General features: G+C 38.4%; 2 protein-coding genes across 4 annotated transcripts in view; one reads left to right on the top strand and one right to left on the bottom strand.

The window, feature by feature from the left end:
• The window catches only part of sema3b (sema domain, immunoglobulin domain (Ig), short basic domain, secreted, (semaphorin) 3B), a 33331-nt gene extending 30350 nt beyond the window's left edge, over positions 1–2981 (top strand). For all 3 annotated transcript variants that reach the window (XM_082188615.1, XM_082188614.1, XM_082188616.1), the window contains exon 18: positions 155–2981. In XM_082188615.1, the coding sequence (XP_082044741.1) occupies positions 155–634 (480 nt within the window). In that variant the 3' untranslated portion in view covers positions 635–2981. The remainder of the gene's footprint in view (positions 1–154) is intronic.
• Positions 2982–5215: 2234 nt separating this feature from the next.
• Positions 5216–15064, bottom strand: part of sema3bl (sema domain, immunoglobulin domain (Ig), short basic domain, secreted, (semaphorin) 3bl) — a 34272-nt gene continuing 24423 nt past the window's right edge. Inside the window, exons 8-15 of the mRNA XM_082188617.1 lie at positions 14078–14192; positions 13901–13970; positions 13094–13470; positions 12924–13015; positions 12475–12516; positions 11050–11275; positions 10372–10505; positions 5216–7992 (exon numbers count right to left, since the gene is read on the bottom strand). Of these exons, the coding sequence (XP_082044743.1) occupies positions 7525–7992; positions 10372–10505; positions 11050–11275; positions 12475–12516; positions 12924–13015; positions 13094–13470; positions 13901–13970; positions 14078–14192 (1524 nt within the window). The 3' untranslated portion in view covers positions 5216–7524. The remainder of the gene's footprint in view (positions 7993–10371; positions 10506–11049; positions 11276–12474; positions 12517–12923; positions 13016–13093; positions 13471–13900; positions 13971–14077; positions 14193–15064) is intronic.

The raw sequence follows: 15064 nt of genomic DNA, 5'->3' as shown, positions 1-15064 counted from the left end.
ACTGATGCTTGATGCATTCATTGTGTGTGTGTGTGTGTGTGTGTGTGTGTGTGTGTGTGTGTGTGTGTGTGTGTGTGTGTGTGTGTGTGTGTGTGTGTGTGTGTGTGTGTGTGTGTGTGTGTGTGTGTGTGTGTGTGTGTGTGTGTGTTCACAGGTTCGTCTAGATGACCGTGTTTTGCAGACCGAGCGAGGCCTGTTGGTGAGACGAGCCGTGCGTAGAGATGGCGGCGTGTATCAGTGCCACGCGATGGAACATGGATTCACCCAGACCCTCCTTGCGATCACGCTGGAGATTTTGCCGTTGGCTGGCCCCGCCCCCTCCGCTCTTAACCCTCGCAGCCCTGCACACACCAATCACGGGCAGCCAACCAATCAAAAGCTGTGGTACAGGGACTTCATGCAGTTGGTGGATCACCCAAACCTAAACACAGTCGACCAGATCTGTGAGCAAGTTTGGTCACGCAAGCACAGCCTATCAGGGAAGGCCGCGCCAGGTCCTGCCAATGAGGCGCCGGCTCACGATCCGCTGCACTCTAAAAAGTGGAAGCACCTGAAGGAAGTGAGGAAAGGACGAAATCGCAGAACGCATGACGGGAGACCCGCACCCAGAGCGCCGCGGAGCGCGGGAGAGTAGCGAGGGACGAGAGGCCGAGTTGAAAGAGAGACTGAGAGACAGAAAGGAAGAGCAAAATAACCACTGGAGGTGGACAGATTCTCACACAGCATCTCATTCATTGACTGCTTATTGCCTGTTCAGCTTTTTATTACCCCTGTGACGACACTCCACTGCCTGTTATTAGTCTCTATATACTCTATTGGCCTCATCTCCAGTCTGAAGACTCAATCTAGTGCCCCCACGACCCCAATCCCGCTCCCGTCAGCATCTTTTACTCCAAACCTTACAACTCCTGATGGCTATCCAGAAACCAACACTCCATCCAGTTCATCTAAAATACTAACACAAACTCAAGGTCCTGAAGTCCAAAAAATCCCTTCGAGTTGTAACCGGAAAATCTTCGAGACGCAAAGACATGCATGTGCTGCGTAAATCAGTAAACACAGGCTCTTGTGGACACGCATTGAGTAAATCATGTATACTCTTCTATGTTTTCATCTGGGTGTTTGTGCTACATGTGTTCTGTAGATTAGATTATCCTCTCACTTTGGCCCTGACTCACCAGCACCAGATGAACATCATCACTCTTCTTCTTCTTTCACTGCTTGAAGACTTAAAACACAACATTTCAAGCAAACAAAAGACAAAAAAGGAGAAAAAACTGTACATTTGTGATCTGGTAAGGCTGTAGCTACTATGAGTGTAAGTGCTAAAGTAAATGTTTTTTCATTTGACTGTAATTCTATAACTTGAAAGCGGTCAGCGAAATTTACAATTCTGGCACGTCTACAAAGTAACAAAGGTGAATTACTATTTTGAGATACTAAGTTATGCGTCAGGTGTTCTGAATATGTGTTGTATGAGACTGAGATGGACACAGCATTAATGTACAGGGGCATTATGGGTAATGTGGTCTGGGACCAGGTAAGGAAATCTACAGAGAAACCTTTTTAGATACTTGTAGGTCTAATCTCTGAACTAACCTGTTGAAACCGAATAAGGCAGAATAGTTATGTATATTTGAATGTGTCGGTGTAAGATTTTGAGAGTGAGATTTTCCCGTTTTTTATACAGCTCTACCATAATCACTGTTTAAATGAGCATCAATATTCTGTAACCGCACAGCTCATGTCTTATGTATGCTAGTACATAATGGGTTAAATGAGAAAACACGGATCCAAGGCCATCTCTCAAGACAAGAAACAAGAAAAAAGTGCCCAAGAAAAATGTTCTTAGGTCTGACTCTGACAATTCAGATGAATATTTAAAATAACACATTTAAGAGTCTAGTCAATTGTCCATTTTTTTTTATTAACTCTTTCTGTCTCTTGGGAAAAGGAGTGTTGAATTACTCAGTAAATGCATGTTTACAGACGCTTGATGCCAAATTTCTTTTTTTAATGCATTGCAAACAGCGATGTGGGAGCGAATCATACAGATTCCAAAAGACAAATTCTTCAAATTTACCATGGAGCGTCCAGGGGGAAAAAATAGAATTAAGTATAGTCGCTACTTTTACAAGGTAAATGAGTGGTGCTCGCGCAGGAGTAAGACCCGATGGCCTCGCACTGTGTTGTTATGGCGCCCTCTTCTGGTGTTTGTGGTTTCTGCTGTGTCGGATGAGAGAAACTCGACATTAAATTAATCGATTACGAATCCGATTCATTTGTAAACGGATGTAAGAATGTTTTGAGTAGAACTGGTGGGTTAACATGTGGTAGTATTTATATCAGTTGTCTAAAAGTTATAGCTACTTAACGGTAATTTTTGCATGACTTTAAACGTCTTGAGAGTTTTTGTTTGTTTTACAATGAAAAAAAGACCATGTTTTAAAACTGTTCTGCGAGATTATCTGGTAACGTTATGTTCATCGTATATTTATGGATCGATAAGCTAATGTGTTGTTGTGGTTTGTGAAAAAACTGACCTATGTGTGAGGAGAATATGAGAACATCTTTGTGTGTATATTTTGAAATTCTTTCCCTTCTTTTGAATACATAAAGACCTAACATGACACACTCTAAAATCACATTCTGGGTAATTTAAAAGACTATCCAAACAGCATTTCCAACTAATCCGGTTCTCTTTCTGCTTTGTGACGCTTCTCAGCTTTTGAGAGAGAGAGAGATTGAGAGAGAGAGTGTGTGTGTGTGTCTGTGTCAATGTGAGAGAGGCTCTGTGTGTTTGTGCTGTTAAATATTAGAATTTCTGTACATTGGGGAAAAGTGTGAGTTTCATTTTGTGGACAAGTCAAAGGCCAAAGTTGACATGAACACTGTATTACTCCCTGGGTATTTTCTCTGTGGATTGTTGCATCAGACTGTAAATGATTAACACAATAAAACATACAGTTAATTCAAAATAACTCTGTTTTATTTTTGATAGAGCGAGTGTGAGGTAAGAGACAGAACGAAAATTGCGACAAAACTTTTTGTGTGCATTAGCGCAATCTCACCGCTCGAGTGCGCTGCTGTGCACGCTGTTTCACGCTATTTGTCACACTTTAACTCCATAGGAGGTTTTTTTAAATTCAGTTTCTGTACAAAAAAAATTACGAAACATAAATATTTATGAAACATAAAATGAGTCTTTGAAACAGCAATAAGATAAGAAACTTTTTTCCTTCTTTTTTAATTGCAAAAAATAGGCAAAACATGCACAACATAAAACGCAACAACTTGCCACACATTTTCCGTTCTGTCTGCTAATTGGTAGTAATGTCTCTCATTTTCAGTGTCTTTGACAGCTGTAATGATTAATGATGCTAATTAGGCCTAATTAACCCTTCATTATACTCCTTAACCTCTCAGGCTCTCATTAAAGGTGTTGATTTAAGAAAGCATGGCCTCAGTGTCGACAGACTGTCTCACTACTATAGATTCTTGCACTCATATTTTCTTTTCCGTCTTTCGCTCTGTCTCACATACGTCAGAACAGACCGAGCGAGAGAGAGTGTCAGAGGCTGAAAAAACAAACCATGACATCGGAAGAGAAGATACAAGATGAGTGGAGAAAGATGAGTTTGTAGGCCTACAAGTGGCGTAGAAAAACACAACCTGCCCAAACAATGAAAATCAGTTAATTAAGAGTTAATAATGCTTTAGAAAATATTATTTGTGGATCTAATTACAAGGGATGTGGGAAACCGGACAGAAAAAGAGAGAGAATGAATATGTGGCCCTTAACCTGCGCTAAACTACCTGTAGCACTGCTAATGAAGCAGTGATTGTGAGTGAGCAATGGCTAAGCTTGAGTTAGAGCACTTCAGATAAATGTGAGGTTGTGGTGGAACAGGGTACAGTCAGGCAGACTTGGGAGGAGGTGACTAAATTAAAAAGGTTTTTGTAGTAAAAAAAAAAGGAAAATACATTTTATAAAAAATTGAGTTTTGAGTGGTGCTTGCTCGCAAAACCTGCTACAGAGTTGGAGTTAGTCCTACAACATTCCCAAGTACAGTATGTTTCTAAAGTGTGTCTATACTGTAGTTTTTTTTAGTGGCCTTGTTTCTTCCAGTAAGCAACCAAGTTGTCTTACGCTGCTTTGTAAAATCTGCAACTTCGATTTAAGGTATCATTATTATCTGTAAAGTGCAAGATATGTGCCAAAGTTTGGTACAAATAGCTTACTTAGGTTTAGGGCTTTGATGAAAGTTACTAACCCCGAATATGAACAATAGCCAAATAGTTATGCTACTATGGTTTAAGATCAAACTCGGATTCTTTCTGTGAACTTTCACACAAAGACAAATAAAACAAGATTGATGAAACCAGGTTTCAAAAGTTTATATTTTCAAGCCCCCATAAAAACACTGTTGTCGTGTACACGATTTTTTTTTATATATATATATAAATGCCCAAACATAGCCTTTTAAATGTGTATTAATTGACATGACTTTTCAAGACTTAGAAATCACACTTGTTGTTTTAGCTCATTTTAATGCTTTTTTATTTTATTTTATTTTTTTATTGTTTAAAGTCATCTTGAGGCCCCCTTGAAAGGTCTGAGTAATTCTGGGTAAATAGTCTCTTGCACCAAAGGTGAGGCGAGTTATGGGATAAAGTTTACTCTTCAGGTCTGGGTTCTAAAAACAAGTAGAAATAAAAACAGAGATATATGACTTTGCAATTAACTTTTTAACACTGAGAGTGAAACCATGGCACAGTTTGACAGTTATACAATGTAACCGCATCAACCTGCTAACTACATCACATATAAACGCACATTTGGGCCTCGTTTAGCTGGTGTTTCGGTTCTGGCTGGGTCTGGTTTATGAACGTCTTCACTGATTTTTATAGCTCTTTTACTGTGGTCTGTTCTCCAGCAGCGATATATCCCAGCACAGCCGCTTGTTCTTAATGTCGAGCCTCATAATGACTAATGACACCAACATATGACCTCACTTGAATGGAGTCATTTTTAAATTGATCACTGACAAAGACAATCTCGGGAGAAAAAGACCTTTTCAGCATGATAAACCAGCACACGATGGAGATCGTAAAAGGAACATCTGTAATGCGGAAGGGTCACACCCAACCCCTGGGTCCCGCTAAGAGGGGGTCGCTCTGAGCTGACCCGGTGTGAAGCACAAACCCATAAAACTCTCTGTGAAATGATTTTATTTATGTATCACTGAACCAAACAGAGGTCGGAGTTTTCTGCATGCAAGAATCACTTTTAAATAACACATAAATATATCAGACACACTGGTTAAAACACTGCATTTGTGCTGTGTTTTATATACAGAGAAAATGAACTAAAATCAGTACAATCAATGTTTAAAAAGAGTGAAAAAGATGCTGTTCATGTTATTAAAAGTACAGCACTCCAGTCAGATTATTGTTTTAATGTCGTATTTACATTAAAAAGCTGATGGCAAATGAAGGATCAGAGCAGTTCTGCTGTACCCATTCACAAAAAGCAGTTTCAGTGCAACTAGTCTATGCAGTCAGTCCTGTCAGGGCAATGAACAGATAAAATCATATTAAGTGAGCTTGTTTCTTTTGCTTGATTTGTTCCAGCGGTTTGATGATTTTTCTCCTGAAGTTCTAAAAAACATTGGAGAAAGTTTGCAAGCCAAACAGCAGACAGCAATGTTTTAGAGAAAGCATTCATTTTTCCCCCCAGACCTTTCTTACTATAAATAAATAAATGGTTCAAGTGATGCAGGAGTGTTTCGTATAGATGTACAAAGTAAGTAAACTAGAGAATGTGAACAGCGAGAAAGGACACAGATGTTCGCATCAAGGTTACTTTAGCCGCTGAAGAGCTTTTGCATCAATGAATGGTAAAACATCAAATCAGCTGTCTAGTATTGCATCAGTTAAATTATATATGATTAAAACATTGTAATACTTTATAATAAGGTTCAATTCATGAAAAATGTACAGTTAGGTGGTCATTAAAATACATGGTTATTCACCTAATAAATATGTGCACATGACATATTGAGTTTAAATTATAGTCTTACCAGAATAGCATCTTTAACTGCGGCTAAAATAAAAAAAGTCCACGACAACATACTGTACAAAATCGGCATAGAAAAAAGACGAACACGGCAATGGTCTTGCAGTAATATTAATACTAAAGTACACAGAGCTCATTTTCAATACAATTGATAACTCGCACGCAAGATAACACCAGCCGTGTTTCTATAGTCGTGTGACAAAATGCGTACTATACACTATGCGTTTACACTGTGCACTATGTACTCAACCGTCTTGTGTATGAATTTTATCTGTTAGCCTCTGTTAGCCTCTCCCCCTCCAGTACACAATTAGAGCTGTGAATTGGGACGCACCTTGAGTAGTGTGTAGAGTAATACATAGTTATAAGTACACAGTGTCTAGTTGGGCATTTGGGCACAATTTGAAAAACAAAAAAAGAGCGAGTCTGCGGTGTGATACATAACACCAGTTTCAGTTACAGCATTGCCATGCATAACAACAGATATTTTAAAAAATCAGACCACTGAATGCCATGATTGACCAATTAGAGTCGAGTATTCCAGTGAGCTGCGTAATAGCATTAAATGCATTAAGTATCATGAACTAACAACGAACAGTATTTACAGCATTTATGAATCTAGGTTAATGTTCATTTATAAATATACCATTAATTCATGTTCATTCATAATAAATTAATGTTCATTTATACAATGTCAAAAAAGTCAGTATATATATTACAAAAAAACACACAATGCTGTAAAATTATTGTTCACTGATATTTCATACTAGCTAATGCATTAACTTAAGAATTAGACCTTACTATAAAGTGTTACCAAAACTTTACATTGCAGAGAATGAAAAGGAAACTGACCCTGTACAAAGCTCATGATCGCGTGTGGTGTTTCAAGCTGATTAAGAACAAAATCAGTTCTGTTGAAGTCTCAACGGTCGTCAACAGCTTAATGTACTGGCAAGCTGAGTTTTGTTGAGCACTGCCATAGCTCTCAGTTGAGGAAAAGTCTCGAAGCATTATGCCCAGTTGTATCACAGCCAGACGAATCTTAAATGAATATATGTTTTTATGCACCTGTTAAAGCAGTGGCAGCGCTCCAGTCTACTAGTCCCATCCTGTCTACCCTCATTTGTTCCAGTAAAAAGGTTTTGCAGCTGCTAAGTTCTTAAGTGAGATATATAACATTAGCCGCGGTCTACTGTGAAGTGATGAGAGCCGGCTGTCCTGGTCACACGAATATTTGGAGAGGGCGCTCAAGAATGTCCTAATTATCTTGGAGAGGGCGCTCAAGAATGTCCTAATTAACATGGAGAGAGCTTGGACTTCTAGACATAAAACCTACATTATTTTACATCACCAAAAGCAAGTGTTTATGTGTGTGTATAAGGGCATCTAAAAATCCAGTCTACTTTTCCATTGGAAGTCCATTTTGCTTCACGTGGGTCTGTATTTTACTCTAGTGTTTTGAGGTCCCGTGGAGAGCGGATTCGGGATTCTCCCGTGCTCTTTTGGATTCGGGATTTCCGTGCGGAGTCCTGCGCTTGCCGATATTTGTCCATCATGCTTTTGTGTTTGCGTCTTAGCTTCTCATTACACCAAACGCGTTCGCAGTACTGCTCCACCTGCGGCAAATTTGAAGGACCAATCAGCTGCAAGACGTCTTTGAACCACGCCCTGGCCGGGCCACGGTTGGCAGGGGCTGTGCTGGCGGGGCACGGTGACCACACTTTATATTTGCTGTCACGTGACAGGAGGTCCGAAAGGGCGTCGGCGTGTAAGACGTCCAACCAGAAGCGGGAGAGTGTTTGCGAAAATCCGTGTTCCCGAGATCGACACACGTAGATGCCTTCGTCCTGACGTAACACACGCCGGAACAACAAACCATCATCTGTCTTAATGATACGTTCATCTAATTCCACCTGAACAGAGAGGAAAAAAATTAATTGTTGGAAATGTAACAAATGAAACAAAATGGGATCTGCAAAAAAATTATGCTAACTTTTCTTTCCCAATGACTGCTCACCAATTAGTTTCAAGGTTATTTTCAGTAGATATTTGAAAGTGTCTTAAAAGTAAAAACACAACTATTCATAACTATGGGCATGTTCACATACAGAATGTGTCCAGATGTATTCATTTGAAACTGTATATTTATTGGTTAATAATTTAAACGTGAAATACTTTGTGAGCTTTTGTAAAATGTTTGAGAATTTTGAAAATGTATATTTTGTTGTTCATCTTTACTTCTTTGTAACATAGTACTTTCTAGAATAGTTTGTACTTGTTTCTCCTCACCATTACCGCCTTTAGTATGCTCAGTGAGTGTTGTAAACCAAAATTCGCTTTAATGCTACTTTGGAACAGTATTTTTTGTGTGTGTGTGGGGGGGGGGGGGGGACTATACAAATTATTTGAAACTGATCTATTTGGGTTTATATTAGTATAATGGCCACATTTACATAACATGGTTTAAGTGACCCAATTCCGATTTTTTTCCTCCCATGTGGCACAGATCGGATACGACCCACAAACGTGCATGCAGGAAAAAAGCACATGGATTCTGATATTCTCAGATCGGTTTCAGGCATCATTCAATATGTGGAAATAAATCGGATATAAATCGGATATGCGCATTTGCGTCTGCCACGTAAGTGGACAGATCGGATATTCACCTGTCAATGCGAGTCGTACATCATTGAAAAAGCGAAGGTGGCGAATGAGGTCAACTCAGGTGGACACCAACTGCAATCACACAACTCTTTTCAATGGGGAAATAGAGGATGAAGGCTCAACCCAATGTTTTGCTGACCTTTAAATATGGTGCAGAGAGCAAATGCTTGTATTATCATTTCCTCTGCGTCTATAGCAAATCGCTCCATTTTTACTTCCTTTTCGGCCTAAGTTTTTCCGGGTCAACACGTCTACCTTGGGTTGTTTCGACAAGTGTATAGTGTAAGTGCAGATTTCAGATATGGGTCACTTTTAAAAGATGTAAGCTGGTCGTCAAAAAAATCTGATATAGTCAACAGATCGGAATTGGGTATCAAGACCTGAAGTGTAAATGCAGCCTAATAGCAAAGAGAATAAATACATCATATGAAGTAAATATTTTGTATTTTACATTTATTTTAATTTATTTGGACTCTAATGCAATGGCAATATAAAAGAGACTTTTATAAAATATCACAATTTGCATTTAACAGCATGTTGTCCTTATCGCACTTACTATTTTTCTAACACATTATAAACTGGTCTTTATAAATGAAAATATATAGTTGCCTTTATATCCACTTGTTAAACCTGATGTCACACATCACCATTTCCAGATCCAAATGCTCTATGAGATCCCAGAAGCAAACAAATAATGCTAATATACACTCAATATGTGCTGTAGTACTACTGCAAAATCATAATCCTAACCTTGATCTCCATAGCAAAATCTCAGTTGGCCAGACACATGATTCATTATTTTCTGAATCGTTGCAATAATGGGGTTCGAGACACCCTGAGCCTAGAGACTGTAGTGTACAGTTTACAAAAGCATAGTTTAACCCTCTGGTCCTCTTCGCGTGTCGGTCAAAAATGGCCACATTTTTTTTTTTTTTATGAAATTAATGTATTAAATTTTAGTTTGATAATATTTTTTATTTAATATTTTTTATTTTTAGGGGATTTGATGGTACTAAATTATATTTTCGCTGTATTTATAATCCATTTATGCACTTTTTGAGCATAGAATCTTGAATGGTTTAGAGCACAGACTTGAGTTGTTTCAAAGATGACACTTGGCAGATTATTGCTGAAGTGAAAAAGTGTTAAAAAGTGAACGTAAAATTTTATTTTATTTTCACCAGGTGAAATTTGTCTCCCATTCATTTCCTATGCGGTCAGTTTTGACCGCGAAAAGTACAAGTGTGACTATTTCTTTCAGGACCATTTAACCTGTTCGAATCATGTCCATGTTTTTTTTTTGTGTGTTCACACAGCAAGTGCCAAAACCTTTACCAATTTTCGTACCATTCCGATGAAGAAAAAAAAAAACGTAAAAAAAAAAAACGTAAAAAATTACAGAAGAGGTGTTATATAAATTAATAGTGCTCATAAAATGCTGTTGAGATTAATTTGAAATGGAGTAGAGACTTGGAGCCAGAAATAGTATGTCTTTCACAAAGAGAACCCTGGCATCAAATAGTTTAAAAACTCTTCTCTAATGCAATGATATTTCGACATTTTTAAGTGTCCGAATACTTTTTTGGTGGCCTTGCAGATATCTTCTAATCCTTTAGTATGTCTCTCACCTCTTCTAAGTGGTCATCTCTCTGAATGTGCCATGTGACAGTGGCCTGTGGCGATCGAGGGATGCACTCCAGGAAGGTGCTGTTGTTCTCAGTGCCATAAATGACCCGTTCTTCAGTCAGATCCAGATCCTCCACTACAAAGAAGATCACATGACACTTTAACACAGTCACACAACACGGTTCAGAGTAAGGCCAGTCAGGGATTTTCCACTGCATATGTGTTTGGATAAGAGTGCACATACATATAATCCCTTTTCATCACCTTTGGCATGCAAACACTCAAGCGCTCTTCACTCACACCTCTTTTGTTCTTTCCTCTCATACTCTCTCTCCTCTGTGATGAGAGATGGAGAGTGATCTGTATGTTCATCTCTCACTCTATCAGTTCCTGTCTTTCACAGAGAGTTTGTCTCAGTGGAGTGAGATTGCCCTTCAAACCCTATTAATATTCCTATTAGAACAAGCTCAAAGGTGTATTGAAGTTTCTAATTCAAATGATTAAACAATTTAACTTCAAATCTCCGGAGGAATTGCTCTTCTCTTACACTTTCACATCAGCGAGCTCTTTTACATGTAAATGAAATTGAAGTTGTCAGAGGAGGCCACTGGTGTATTGACATTCATGCTGCATGGCTGCACTCAGTTAAGGAGGCTGTCACCTCTCTCCTTCTTTCTTACCACTGAGGTTTTGGTCCATGCACTGCAGTGCTGGGTTTGCATGTTTGATGTCCTGTCTCCGGTAACGCCGTTTTGTGTTTGGCAGGTAGCGTGTGCAGGTGTGTCCGTCCCAGGCACAGTATGGATCTCGAGCCAGGCAGCACTCGGCACAGGCTTTACCGTACAAACTGCAGCGGTGCAGAGGAACCTGGACAACACCCGTCTGTGAACCCACGAACAAAGTTTGCTGTGAGAGAGAGAGAGAAAATTAACAATTTTAGTTGCTCCCTTGAGCAAAATAGGATAGTTCAACCAAATAACAAATTCGGTCATCATTTACTTTCTTTCCACTGTGAAACAAAAGAAGTTTGTTTCACAGTGAAAATATGTAATGCCAGTTAATGCATTGCCTTGCAGTTAATTCTACACCATAGAGTGGATGTGCTTGACTGGCCTGCTTGCAGTCCAGATCTGTCTCCTATTGAAAATGTATGGCCCATCATGAAAAGGAGAATCAGACAACAACGACCATGGCTTATTTCAAGACATCTTTGTATCAGGCGAGATTTGGCAAAAATTCCACTTGCAAAAATTAGTATTATCTTTAGTATCTTTAGTATAAACAGTTAGTATCCTCAATTCCCAAATGATTTAACAGTGTAATTAAAAGGAAAGGTTGTAAACAAACAATAACATTTTCTTGGTTAGAGAAAACATTAGAAATCATTTCTTTGTACTTTTGTCAGTTAATTAAAGGTTAAAAGAATGAAAAAAAAAAAATCACAGATTTTTGATTTTATTGCATTTTACAAAATGTCCCAGCATTTCTGGAAATGGGGTTGTAAAAGCGAGAGCTGAAGAAGAACCAAAACAATGTTCCTCCACAAAATGCATGCAGTTTTGTTTTTTAACCGCTAGAGGGCCAAAAGTTACATAGTGCACCTTTAAGTCATTATTTAATAAAAATTCAAGGCAAATATTCAACACAAGAACCAACACCATTTGACATTTTTGACATGAAACCTGGTGCAATGAGTCTTGAGTCACTTTAGTTTGTATATGTTTAAGTCTGAATCCTTCCTTTGAATACCACGAAAGTAAAAAAAACAAAAACAGTTTGGAATGATTTGACGGTAAATAAATAATGACACAATTTTTATTTTTGGGTGAACTCTCTTTAACTCCTTTGGCTCCAGTTCTGTCCATGAAGTAAGTGAACTGTTTGGATATAAAGCACCCGCTTCATGATGAAAAACAACTGGTTGTTTTGCATGAATGTTTAATGCTTTGGAGCCAAAAAGCATATACACACAAAGTGGAGTCTCTGCACAAAGTAAAAGCCTCTTTGGGAATTTTGTGGAAAATTAATTTATGGTGCTGCTTACGTAACTACGTACGTTAATTTACTGGAACAGTACAGTGAGTGTACATGATGCATGAACTTACCCTTTTCACAGATATATCCATGGAGGTTATGGGAGTGGGTACCTGCAGAGATAAATATAATGAGAAACAGATATAAAAGTTACTCAGATATACTCTATTGTTCAAAAATTTGGGGTCAGACTTTTTAAAGAAATGAATACTTTATTCGGTAAGGATGCATTAAATTGGTCAAAAGTGACAGTAAAGACATTTAAATGATTACAAAAGATTTAAATATTAAAAAAATGCTTTTGAACTTTCAATTCATCAAAGAATTCAGCATTGATAATACTAAGAAATGTTTCTTGAGCTGCAAATCAGCATATTAGAATAATTTCTGAAGGATCATGTGACACTGAAGACTAAAGTAATTATGCTGTTGTAATTATTCAGCTTTGATATCACAGGAATAAATTACATTTTAAAATATATTCAAATAGAAAACGTCCCACACTTTTGAGCTCACAGACCTTGAACACCTGCATTTCCTCCAGTGTGATTTCCTCACTGGTGAGAGAGTTACCATTTCCTAGTACGATAACCTTTAGCACTGTCCCAATATCTGAAGAGGTCAAAGGTCACAGTTATTCAACCATTACAAATACACTTAAAAATGAAGTAAAGTGATGACGCTCCTTACCAGTGCCGATGAACATGACATCATAGTATCCATCCTCGGCCTGTGTGCGATCTACAGTGATGTGTGTGAGCCTGTAGGGGGCGCCGGTGCGGAGCAGCAGTGGTTGCCGATGTGAGGGGTAAATGGGGCGCCACATTAGTGGGTGCGTTCGAGCAAATTGCAAAACGACATCTGGAAACTCTAGTGTACTACGGAAGGCACGGCCAGGCTGGGCTGTGATTTTACTGGGGCAAACTCCTGGTCGTGGATAAGGGACTCGTCCTTCATAAGGTCCCCACTGATAGTCCGGTCCTTCTTTATGAGCAAATGGCCCATTAAACGCCTCACGGATATCAGCCATACTATAGACACACACTGCATAGCCCTGAAACACATTACTGGAGAGAGAAAATGTTCTGTTAAACTCACAAATACCTGATTGATGCTCTTAAAAATGATGACGTTTATTTATATAGTACATTTCACACACAATGGCGATTTAAATTCTTTACAATGGCATAAAAAAAATATAAAACATTAAAAATAAATACAAACATTCTAAAATCAAAAATATATTTGTTTAAATATTTAAGAACATAAAAATGAATAAGAAAAGACAAAGGCATTAAAATAAATAATGAGAATTAACATTTAAATTGGATTAAAATGAGGAAAAGGCGTAACATGTATATACTGTATATATATATATATATATATATATATAATAAAAGACATTGAAGTGTAATTTAAAATGCATTAAAAAATTATACAAAGATGAAAACTGAATGAAATAAACAGATGTTTTCTCAGTCTGGATTTGAGTCAGACCTGATAGTGCTGAATATTGCATAGATCTCTGGATTGGTTTCATCTTTGGTCCTTAACAGAAACACATCCTCTGCATGACAAACACATCACACAAGAGGCGTAAGAGATCAAAATGATTTCAAGTTTATATAATATTGTATATAAAAGAGCTGAGGGAGTGTTTGTTTATCGTCTCACCCAGCTGGTGAAAGTGTGTTTGGATGCCGTGAGGTCCAGGAACAGAACACACCAGTCGGGCTTTAATAAATGTACTCCACTTATTCACCAAAACCCTCTGCCCACCCACATCACTCTGAAATCACATAAACAATAAATCATGAGGCGTTGAATTAACTTCTGAACAGATCGGCAAAAACTCAAATTACCCCCAGACCACACACACAATGACCTCTTGGTAAAACAAACTGTCTCTGCGTCTCAATTTGTATACAATCCATCCTAAGTAGTATACAAGATTAGAATTAGTGCATCCCAAATCATAGCATACTAAATAATAATATACTAGTATACGAAAGGTGCCACAGTGCATCCATACAATGCTTTCCCCCCACAATCACTTACGAAATTGAGTTTGTGACAGTTCTCATTTGACTTTTTTGGGTGAACTGGTTTAATTAAAGGGGTCACACACCACTAACCCCTGTAATTTGAACACTGTTTATACATAAACATTCAGTTGTAACTGTTCCCGTGGGAACAAGAACAGTTCAGTATCACAAAATATCTCACAGCAGCACCCAGTTATGGAGATTAAGGCACTGTAAGGGAAGGATTGTTACGGATCCCAAAAAAGCAAAACAGCTGGGTGGTGTAAAGGATCTGAAATCTGTGTAATCTGTATATGCGGAAATAATCACCCTCTCTCTGCAGTTTAAGTGTGTGTGTGTGATTTGGGAATGTGCTAGAGCTGAACAATGAATAGCAGTCAAAGTGACAGTAATGTGCGAATGAACCCGGCTCTTTGAACACTGACCTCTGAATGACAGAGAGGGATTTGTACTGCTCCCCTTACTCTACAGACCCTTGTGTGTTAGCGGTGTGTTTGCGTGTGTACGGATACTGGGGTAATCGGTGAGTGTGTGTGTGTGATTCAGAGGCATGCAAACCATCCAACAGCTGTGTGTATGGGGTTGACAACAAGGCAAGAGCATTGCATTCCAGTAT

The sequence above is a fragment of the Leuciscus leuciscus genome (genome assembly GCF_965113295.1).
Source record: "Leuciscus leuciscus genome assembly, chromosome: 13".
Classification (NCBI taxonomy): domain Eukaryota; kingdom Metazoa; phylum Chordata; class Actinopteri; order Cypriniformes; family Leuciscidae; genus Leuciscus; species Leuciscus leuciscus.
Note: the sequence above shows the minus strand (reverse complement) of the source record. Positions and strands in the feature narration are given on the sequence as shown.